Here is an 11,524-nt window from a genome sequence, read left to right as displayed (position 1 = left end):
TCTCTCTCTCATCTCTCTCTCTCTCCCTCTCTGTCTCCACTCTCTCTATATATATCTCTCTTTCTCCCTCTCTCTCTCTCTCTTCTTTCCTCTTTCTCCCTCTCTCTCTTCTTTGTTCTTCCCTCTCTCTATCTCTCTCTCCTCTCTCGCTCTTTCCCTCTGTCTCTCTCTACCCCCCTCTCTCTGTGTCTCTTTCTCTCTCTCTATCTCTCTCTCCTCTCTCTCTTTCTGTCTGTCTCTCTCTACCCCCCTCTCTCTCTTTCTCTCTCTCTCGCAACAACAAAGAAGGAGAAGCAGAGGAGGAGAAGGACAAAGGAACAAGAAGAAGCACAACAACAACAACAACATCAATAGAAGAATAGTAACGTCAACAACACAGGAACAACAACAACATCATCAATAGAAGAATAGTAACGTCAACAACACAGGAACAACAAACAACAACATCATCAATAGAAGAATAGTAACGTCAACAACACAGGAACAACAACAACAACATCATCATCAATAGAAGAATAGAAACGTCAACAACACAGGAACAACAACATAATAGAAGAATAGAAACGTCAACAACACAGGAACAACAACAACAACATAATCAATAGAAGAATAGAAACGTCAACAACACAGGAACAACAACAACAACATCATCAATAGAAGAATAATAACGTCAACAACACAGGAACAACAACAACAACAACATCATCAATAGAAGAATAGTAACGTCAACAACACAGGAACAACAACAACATCATCAATAGAAGAATAATAACGTCAACAACACAGGAACAACAACATCATCATCAATAGAAGAATAGTAACGTGAACAACACAGGAACAACAACAACACCATCATCAATAGAAGAATAGTAACGTCAACAACACAGAAACAACAACAACATCATCAATAGAAGAATAGTAACGTCAACAACACAGGAACAACAACAACAACAACATCATCAATAGAAGAATAGTAACGTCAACAACACAGGAACAACAACAACATCAATAGAAGAATAATAACGTCAACAACACAGGAACAACAACAACAACATCATCAATAGAAGAATAGAAACGTCAACAACACAGGAACAACAACAACAACAGCATCATCAATAGAAGAATAGTAACGTCAACAACACAGGAACAACAACATCATCATCAATAGAAGAATAGTAACGTCAACAACACAGGAACAACAACATCATCATCAATAGAAGAATAGTAACGTCAACAACACAGGAACAACAACATCATCATCAATAGAAGAATAGTAACGTCAACAGCACAGGAACAGCAACAACAACAACAACATCATCAATAGAAGTACATCATATCAATAGAAGAATAGTAACGTCAACAACACAGGAACAACAACAACAACATCATCAATAGAAGAATAGTAACGTCAACAACACAGGAACAACAACAACAACAACACCAGAAAACATCTCTCACAGACAAAAAAGACATTGCATCTGTTTGTGCAGAAACATGAGAACTGAAATCTCACGCTTGTTTGTCACTGAAATGACGAAAGGAGAGTCGTCTTATTACCAGAATCCACCCAAACCGAAACGTGATTCCTCCGTAGATGAGTTTTTAATAAAAGCATCTATCTTACCTGGAGGGCAGTAAAAACTTACTTTTAACCGCGCCTTCTAAGGACAAAAGAGGACAGTGATAACCGAAACACGGGTAAAACAAACACGTGCGCCCTTTTGAAAAACAATGGACGCTGCCATGCGGGCGGCGTCTTGTTACCCCAACACAACAAAACACGGTCGTTGAGTGCGTTGTCTTTTTGTTAGACAGCCATATCCGAAAGGCGTCTTATTACCGGATTGAAATCAAAACGAGAGCGTCTGTTCACTTCTTTATATTTTCCCCCCCAGCAACCTTGCAGATACGTCATGTGGTGTCCTTGTTATTTGGCTTTGCTGGACGTGTTGACATCCTACTTTAGTTTTCGTGTTTTTCTAGCGAACGAGAAGAACTGTTCGTGTTTTGTTGATCAGGTCTTAAGATTTAGCCGCCACTTTGAGTCATCACAATATTGAGAGCTTGTAGGTCGGACAAATGTTACCATCTAAATGTGACAAATCGAAACCAGTTTGTTTTGGGTTTTTCTCAACAACAAAAAAACAAATAAATCCTCATCAGGAAAGGGGGATATCTACGTTAAAGTATCGAAATATTTACCAAATGCCTTCAAGTTCAGAGCTTTATCTATTGTCTATCAAACAAAAAATGTCCCTAGTTTTCATTCGTTTCAAACAGTTATTGTATTTCATTGCTGATGTGCTTGGGCGTGCAGTCTGACAAAATCTTTCATATATTTCTACAGAATTTTGCCAGGGGGTAAGCCTTTGTTGAGCTCTAAATGCATGCTTCACACGAGACCTCGGTCCATTTTCTCATCCGAAAGACCAATACCAGACCACCTCTCACGGTCTTATGGAAAGGGGAGCGGGAGGGAGAGGATGGGGTTTGGTAACAGTCCTGGTCACGAACTCGTGGACACCAGCTTGCTGTTCGGACGCAAACCACTGGGCCACGGCTGCACATACAGGATACAATGGTACCGAATATCGGGAACAGTCTGGAAGGACAGTGCGATCGCAAGTCTTCCTTCAGCTCTTTACTTGAGTGATGACAGTTCTTGAGTTCATTCTCTCTCTCTTTAATGAATATATCAGCTCTCCCTCTCCCTCTCTGTCTCTCTCTGTCTCCATCTCTTTCTCTCTATCTCTCTCTCTTTTCCTCTTTCTCTGTGTGTGTCTCTCTCAGTCTCTGCCGTTATCAGTCTCTCTCTTTCTTTCCTCTCTCCGTCTCTGTCTGTCTCTGTGTCTGTCTCTCTGTTTGTCTGTCTCTTTGTCTCTCTCTCCCCTACTCTCTCTCTCTCCCTCTCTCTCTCTCTTTCTCCCTCTCTCTCTTCCTCTATCTCTCTCTCTCCTATCTCTCTCCCTCTCTCTCTCGCTCTCACTCTCTCTCTCGCTCTCACTCTCTTTCTCCCTCTCTCTCTTCCTCTCTCTCTCTCTCTCTTCCTCTCTTGACCTCCCTCACTTTCTCTCTCTCTCTCTCTGTGACTCTGAGTGCTCCAGCCCTGTTGCCTTACGTCAGACCACCTGGATGATAACAGAGATGGCATCACGCACATGATGTTCATGCAGACTGATGTATATGTCTGGAGAGACGATCAGAGTGGTGAGGATCAAAGAGGACATGGGAGGATGACGAGGGAGGAGGTGGGAGAGAGAAAGAAAGAAGGTTAGCCAATGGAGATGTCTGTCTTGGAGAGAGCGAGAGAGACACAGAGAGGGAGTGGGGAGTGGGGGGGGGGGGGAACCACACAGACAGACAGACAGAGCCAGAGAGCAATGATCAATGAAAAATGAACGAAGTTTATTGTCAATATGCTTTTCAGCCCTTTTTTTTTTAACAATGCACATTGACACAGTGCGACACGATCTGGTTTACTTGGAAACCACGAAATGTGTTTATCTCTTTCTATCTCTCCTCCTTCCTTTCTTTCCCGAGCCAGATAATCTGTAAACGATAGAAGTGTCTCTTCAGCTGCATTCGCTGTGTTAAGTCAGTGAAAGAAAACTGCCCCCCTCCCCATTCCTGCAACCCTCCCTCCTTTCCACTCCCCACCTCTACCCAAATAAGACCAGAGGAGGCCGAAAGAGCATACAGCTTTTGAAGAGCTTCTTCTTCTTTCTTCTTCTTCTTCTTCTTCTTCTTCTTCTTCTTCTTCCCCCTCCTCCTTTTCCTCCTCCTCCTCCTCCTTCTTCCACTTCTTCTTCTTCTTCTTCTTCTTCGTCTTCTCTTCACGCTCTTCCTCCTCCTCCATCTTCTGATCATTCGGCCTTCGTTGGCTGCACCCCTCACGCTCGTATGGACGAGTTTGTTTGTTTGTTGTTGTTTTGGGGGGAGGGGGGTTGTTGTTGTTGTTTTTTAACATGCTGTCTGTTTTACCCCCCGCTTTGTAGGCAGTCATAATCCGAGGATGTTCATGCTGGGTAATGTTTTTGTTTCTATAATAACCGAACGCTGACATGGACTACCGGGATCTAAAATGAACATGCACGTTTGATCCACATGCGTATAAACACAAAGGGACTCAGGCGCAAGCAGGGTTCCCATATCTGTAGGTCTGGGGGGGTCGGGAAAAAAAATCTCACCCTCCTACCTTAACCGGAAAGACCCCGTGACCGGGATTCAAACCCAAGACCATTAGATTGAAAGTCTGACGTCGGAATCACTCGCCTGTTGAGCCTGTCACTTTCGAAGAGCACTTGTTTGTCTGTGGAGAAAAACAAAGAGAGAGAGAGAGAGAGTGTTGTGTGTGTGTGTGTGTGTGTGTGTGTGTGTGTGTGTGTGTGTGTGTGTGTGTGTGTGTGTTGTTGTTGTTGTTGTTGTTGTTGTTGTTGTTGTGTCTGTGTTTCTGTATGTGTCGGTGAAGGAAAAAAAAAAGGAGAGAAATATTCTAGCGCCTGTGCACGTGCGCGCACTCGAAATCGCGTGTGCCCCTTCTCTGTGAAAGAGGCGAACCTCGAACTTCGAAAAATAGTTTCCAGTTTCAAAATATGTATAAAAAAAAATTAATAAACTCTAGATTTTTTTTTTTCTTAATTCTTTAACTAGGTACATTTCTTCGTTAAAAAAATATATAACTTGTTTCTTTCACTGTTTCTTTTGTTCCAGTTTTCTGTGAGGTTTACTTTTCTGTATCTGAATCATTCCACCCTGAGTTGGTTTTTTTAACCTTTTTTTATTCATGTTTTTTTTTCATGATTCAGAGAGTTTCTTTCATCCTTTCGTGTGTAGTGGTATTTATTTGATTTCATTTGATTTTCATATATCTATTTGATGCTCTTTTTTTGGATTTTGTGGCTAATGGTTTCCCTTCTTTGATGTCTCTCTCTCTCTCTGTCTCTCTCTGCCTCTCTCTGTCTCTCTGCCCATTTTTCAGTAAATGCACATGTCTTTTCTTATTATGTTGTTTTCTTTTCACTATTTTTCATTTGCCCTGAGGGCTGGATATGAAAAGAAAAACAATCCCTCTCTCACTCTCTCTCTCTCTCTCTCTCTCTCTCTCTCTCTCTCTCTCTCTCTCTCTGTCTCACTCTCTCTCTGTCTCTCTCTCTCTCTTTCTCTCTCTCTGTCGCGCGCGCGCGCGCGCGCTCGTGTGTGTGTGTGTGTGTGTGTGTGTGTGTGTGTGTCTGTGTTTGTGTGTGAGACTAAAACACGGGTTGGTTTGTTTTTTTGTTTGGTTGGTTGGGTTGTTGTTGTTTTTTGTTGTTGTTGTTTGTTGTTTTTTTTGGGGGGTTGTTGTTTGTTTTTGTTTTTTTGTTTGTTTGTTTTTGATTTTGCTCTTGTTGTTTTTTCAAGTGACAAAAATATTGTTGCTGTTGGATTTCATTTTATCATAGAGTGACCTTTTTCTGATATTCGAAAAGATTGTTAACTGAATTTTTTTTTCTTTGATTTTCTTCGATCAATCAATCACTATTTATGTCCAAAGTCTGTTTACCCGTAGTTTGCCGTCATTGATGCAAACTCTATTGTAAAAGGTGAGCTGTATTTTTGATTATGTTATTTTCTATTAAGCCAAAAAGAAAAAAAAATTATCCATGCCCCCCAATAAAACCTTTTAACATTATTGTATGTTCTGTTCGGCTGGTTTTAAGAAATGACGGGTATTCAGCCCTGAAATGGCCCTGATTTTTGGTTGGTTGGTTGGTTGGTTTTGTTTTTGTTGTTGTTTTTTGTTTGATTTTTGTTGTTATTGTTCAGCTGGACTTGTGAATCAGCAACGCTACGTTATTGGATCTGATGTCCCAAAAAGAGGTCAAAAGAAAATTAATCATAATCTTTTTTTTCCTCCTCCTCCTCCTCCTCCTCCTTCTTCTTCTTCTTCTTCGTCATCTTCTCCTGGGTTTGTTAACCACGCCACTACAAGGTGATTTGGATACGTACACATTCATTCATTCATTCATTCCCATATCGCGCAGACACACACACACACACACACACACACACACACACACACACACACACACACACACACAAGCACACACACACACACACACACACACACACACACACACACACACACACACACAAACACAAACACACCCTCATGCAAAATCTTGTATGCGTCTCCTTTTGTTTCGGCAGCGTACTTCAAGCACCCGCGGTTGATCTGCAGCCCCTACGCCAAGAACGCCCACCCGGGCAAAGGGCTGTACATCCAGATGGGCTACAATGTGGAGGAGGACTTCATGAGGATCCCCATGGAGGCCAGGCACCTGGACCCCCAGTGGAAGAAGGGCAGCTGCCGACCCCAGATGGGTGAGTGAAGGATAATAATAATAATAATGGATACTTATATAGCACACTATCCAGAAATCTGCTCTAGGTGCTTTACAAAAACGCTTTTGTTAACATAAAACATTATGTCTATGTTACACACACCAAAATGTGACTACACACACACACACACACACACACACACACACACACACACACACACACACACACACAGGCGCGCGCGCGCGCATACATACATTTTAACATACATGTGTATCTAACAGCTACCCTAACACATACGCACACATAGGCAGGCACAAACTTACATAAACACACGCACACACAATGCACATTCATATACATGCATGTAGTTATGTACACATACCTATGTATACACACATAGTCAAGCACAGCTAACGCAATGGAAGTGGACCTGCCACAGTTGAACTTATTGCTGAGGGAAAAGGTGAGTTTTGAGACGAGATTTAAAAGATTCGAGGGAATCAGAATGACGGAGGTTATCAGTGAGCTTTGTTCCAAAAAAAAAAAAGATGACAAAAATAAATGAATGAATGAATGAATGAATAGATTAATGAATGGATAAATAAATGAATAAATGAATTAAAAACGAAAGGAGGGAGGGGAGGGGAAGGAGAGTTGATGGGGTGTGGTGGGGGAAGGTTTGAGAGGAAGGGGGAGGGAGGGATGGGGAGAGGGATGTCTGTCCGGGTTTCTAAGCGCGTTGGGTTACGCTGCTGGTCAGGCATCTGCTTGGCAGATGTGGTGTAGCGTATATGGATTTGTCCGAACGCAGTGACGCCTCCTTGAGCTACTGATACTGATAGTGATACTGTCCGGGGGCTGGGGAGTTGTTGTTGTTGGGGTGTCTTTTTGTTTTGCTTTGTTGTTGTTGTTGTTTTGGGGGGAATTGGTTGGCTGCGACTTTTTTTGTCATTGAAATGTTGTATTTTGTATGTTATGTGACTTTGTATTTCACTCTGTTTCTCTGTCTGTCTCTCTCTCTCTCTCTGTCTCTCTCTTTTCATTCTCTCCTTTTTCTCAGCCTCTCCTTGCCCCCCATCGCTCTCTCTCGCATGTATTTTTGTTTACAATGGTTGTAAAAATGTTCACATACCCCTTCTTGATGGGCTGCGGCCTTTAATGAATATATCATCTCTCCCTCTCCCTCTGCCTCTCCCTCTCTCTCTCCCTCTCTGTCTCTCTGTCTCCCTCTCTTTCTCCCTATCTCTCTCTCTTTTCCTCTTTCTCTGTGTGTCTCTCTCAGTCTCTGCCTTATCAGTCTCTCTCTTTCTTTCCTCTCTCCGTCTCTGTTTGTCTCTGTGTCTGTCTCTCTGTTTGTCTGTCTCTTTGTCTCTCTCTCCCCCACTCTCTCTCTCTCGCTCTCACTCTCTCTCTTTCTCCCTCTCTCTCTCCTCTCTCTTTCTTCCTCTATCTCTCTCTCCCTCTCTCTCTCTCTCTTCCTCTCTCTTTTTCCCTCTCTCGCTCTCACTCTCTTTCTCCCTCTCTCTCTTTCTCTTCCTCTCTCTCTCCCTCTCTCTATCACTCTCACTCTCCCTCTTTCTCCCTCTCTCTCGCTCTCTCTCTCTCTCTCTCTCTCTCTCTCTCTCTCTCTCGCTCTCACTTGTTATCGCAACATGGACATGTCTTTATCGTTTGTTATTTTGCGGCATAAGCTCTGCTGCGCGCGAGGATTAGATATGCATATCAGTGCTTATTTAGCATCTGTAAAAATCCTGATCCTGTGTTGTGTTTCTTCTTCCCACTCTCTCCTCCCCCCCTCTCTCTCTCTCTTTCTCTCCCTCACACCCACACGCACGCGCACACACACTCACACACAAAATAACATACAAACACAAGCACACACACACACACACACACATATATATACACGCGCGCGCACATACACACACACACACACACACACACACACACACACGAACACACAAACACACTCATTCACACACACACACACACACACACACACACACACACACACACACACACACACACACACCTCTCCTTACCCCAGCCCCCTTTCCCCCTTTTTTCGATTGGCTCGTCGCGGGCGCGCCCCATCCCAAGACCTTTCCACAAACCAAACCGAGCAAAAGCCTTTAATATAAACATGCATCATGCATAGAAGAACCTGCTCAATGGACTGCATGCAATTCAAAAGACGGGAGAAACGAAAGAAAAGAAGAAGAAAACACGCTACAAAACAAAACACAACCAAAGCAACAACAACAACAACAACAAAAAAAGAAATGGAAATATGAATTCTTCACTCCCGATGCCTTGACCCCCCCCCTTCTGCTTTCCTCCCAGCTTTCCTTCTCCATTGTGGATTGAATATGATTGAAGATGAAGATACTGAACAGGAAAAAAAAAGAAAAGAAAAAAAGAAAGAAAAACCCGAAATATATTCTGACAAAATTGGGGTTGTTGTGTTTTGCTTATTTCTTTTATTTTTATTTTTTATTTTCATTTTGCTCGCTCGTTTTCTTGCGACGTTTTCCCGAGTGTTGCCGCTTTCTCCCCCCCCCCCCCCCACCCCCACCCCCACCAACCCCCAACCCCCCACCCATCCACTGCCACGTTTCTCAACCTTACCCCAACACCATGCCACTCATCCTACAGAGAGAGAGAGAGAGAGAGAGAGAGAGAGAGAGTGTGTGTGTATCAGTATCAGTAGCTCAAGGAGGCGTCACAGCGTTCGGTCAAATCCATATACGCTACACCACATCTGCCAAGCAGATGCCTGACCAGCAGCATAACCCAACGCGCTTAGTCAGGCCTCGAGAAGGAAAAAAAAATAAAAAGAGAGAGAGAGAGAGTTTATTCATTAAGCCATAGCCACGATGAAGCGGTACACAAACATATGTTGCGTCGCATTTGTTCTAACGAGAGAGAGAAGGAGAGGGAGAGACAGAGAGAATTTATTCATTGGACCAGGGCCACTATGAAAGGGTACACAAACTTCAGAAACAGTTCTCAGAGAATCTGCCGACACCGATGATTTTTGTTTGTTGTTGCTGTTACGTTGTCTCGGTCAGAGTCCAACTGTGTTGGATAAGACCACGCATTCTGGTGGATATCAGTTTCATAGAATGCTGTGTCGGCGATACTTAACGTAGGCCACACACCAGTATTAACGGCTTGAAGAGACTATGTCGTTCAAATAACAGAACTAATTTTTTTGCGAATCACTGATTTTTTTTTCTTCTTCTTTTTTCCTTCTTTTGATTATCTATTCTATGTCTTTGTCTCTATCTGTCTCCTCTCTCTCTCTCTCTCTCTCTCTCTCTCTCGCTCTTTCCCTCCCCTTTTCGCCATTGGTGTATCGTGTCAAGTCATTTTCCTTATTTATTTTCTTGTATGACCCCCCCTTCAGTAAGGGGCTTTGGCCTTAATCTGAATAAAACATCGTTATCATTATCGTTATCGTTATCCCTCCCCTTTTCCTGCCCCCTCTCGCTCTTCCACGCCTTCCGTCTCCACTCTCCCTCTTTGCCCCCCCCCCCCCCCCCCCCCCCTCCAAACCCCCTACGCCCCCTCTCCCTTGCTATCTCTCCCCTCTCTCCCTCCTTTCTTCTTTTTTCGTCTGTCATTGGGCTGGGTTATAAGCAACGAAGATGAGTTAATGAGCTCAGTACGCAAGTAATTCTGGGCAGGAACCGGCCACGGATCTGGGAAATCCCACAATGAAATTTGCCACTGACTGGGGTTCGAATCTGCATCCTCCCAGTTGCCAATCCACGCGACGCTAACCACTTCTGCCACTGCGGTTGTCTTATTTATTTATTTATTTTATTTTTTGTTGATAGTTTGGGTTTTTTAGATAATGGAAACCTTTCAGCTTCACGTATTTTGTGAACCCATTTGCATTTCTTTTCGCAAGAAGTGAGCATATTTGAACAGACTTTCGCGAAAGGCTGGGTTGGATTTGGGGAGGTTTTGTTTCTTTTTCTGAGGGGGCTGGTGAGACTGGGGTTGGGAGATGGGGGAGACAAATAATGAAACCCTGGAAATCCACGGTTTCTGTGTGTGTGTGTGTGTGTGTGTGTGTGTGTGTGTGTCTATCTATCTTTATGTTTCTATTTCCCGCTCATTCTCTCTCTCCCTCTTTCCATCTTGCTCTCTCTCTATCATTATTTCTTTGTCCCTGTTCTATCTCCTCTCATTCCCTCTATCTCCCCCGTCTCTCTCTCTCTCTCTCTCTCTCTCTCTCTCTCTTCCTCTTTTACTATCTCCCTTCCCCCCCGCCCTCTCTCTCTCCATCTTAAAACAACGACAGATATGAAAGTCGGCCAGTGTGTAAATACATCCACCGATGGAAAACAAAGATTCATTCATTCATTCATCCTCCCTCTCTCTCTGTTTCTATCTCTGTCCTCTCGCTTTCTGCCCCCTCCCCCCTCCCTGTAGAGTTTTAATTATTTTCTCTTTTTTCACCTCTGTTCACGCGTGCATGTTTTGTCTCAGAGATATTCCAGTTAAGCCAGTAAGCAAAACAGCAATGCTTAGACTCGGAAAATATTGCAGAAAGTGGTGTGTGAAACCCATCCCAACCTTTCCAATAGAGAGGACTCCTGCAGAGTGTGTTGCGGTCATTCTGTACAGTTCCTGCATTAGGCAGAGTCCAGAAACGTGTATCTGTTTGTTCCTGATGAATAGTATGGTGTGGAGGAACATTTCAGACTCGCGAAGAGATGTTGGTATGCGGATTGTAGGATGTTCCATCTCTGCGTGGATAAAGGGTACCTGGAGTGTAAAGACCGTACATGAAAATGTTGATAATGTCAGGGCATTCCGGACATCAAAATAACATTTGGATTTTTTTTTCACATGGGAAATGCAGAGGTGTATATTTGATGATATCTTGGGCAAAAAAAGTATCTGGTGGGATGTTTTGTCAGCTGCTCAAGACATGAATATGATCATGATGATGATGATAGTTTCTTCGCATACGGAAGTCAGTGGAAAGATGTTCGCCCATGACGGCATGATTTCTGATGACCATAGAGCCCAGTCCTTAACCTGCACACTCTTGAGCAGGAAGGGCTGGTGTGGACTGGACCTGTAGGAAGTTGTGAGGCAGCTTCCTTTCTCCTTCAACTACTTTGCCTTTCCTCCACAGTCTTCCTCGTGGACTCTTCAAAGCTGGTGACATCACTCCTGTTGGTTG

At 43.4% G+C, this 11,524-nt stretch overlaps 1 protein-coding gene across 1 annotated transcript in view; it reads left to right on the top strand.

Moving 5' to 3' along the window:
• Nucleotides 1-11,524, top strand: part of LOC143301051 (uncharacterized) — a 590,446-nt gene that overhangs the window by 552,400 nt on the left and 26,522 nt on the right. Inside the window, exon 5 of the mRNA XM_076615056.1 lies at nucleotides 6,187-6,360. Coding sequence (XP_076471171.1) covers nucleotides 6,187-6,360 — 174 coding nt within the window. The remainder of the gene's footprint in view (nucleotides 1-6,186; nucleotides 6,361-11,524) is intronic.

Source organism: Babylonia areolata, chromosome 27 (assembly GCF_041734735.1).
Source record: "Babylonia areolata isolate BAREFJ2019XMU chromosome 27, ASM4173473v1, whole genome shotgun sequence".
Lineage (NCBI taxonomy): Eukaryota > Metazoa > Mollusca > Gastropoda > Neogastropoda > Buccinidae > Babylonia > Babylonia areolata.
The sequence above is the reverse complement of the archived record's forward strand: the minus strand, read 5'-3'. Positions and strand labels throughout refer to the sequence as shown.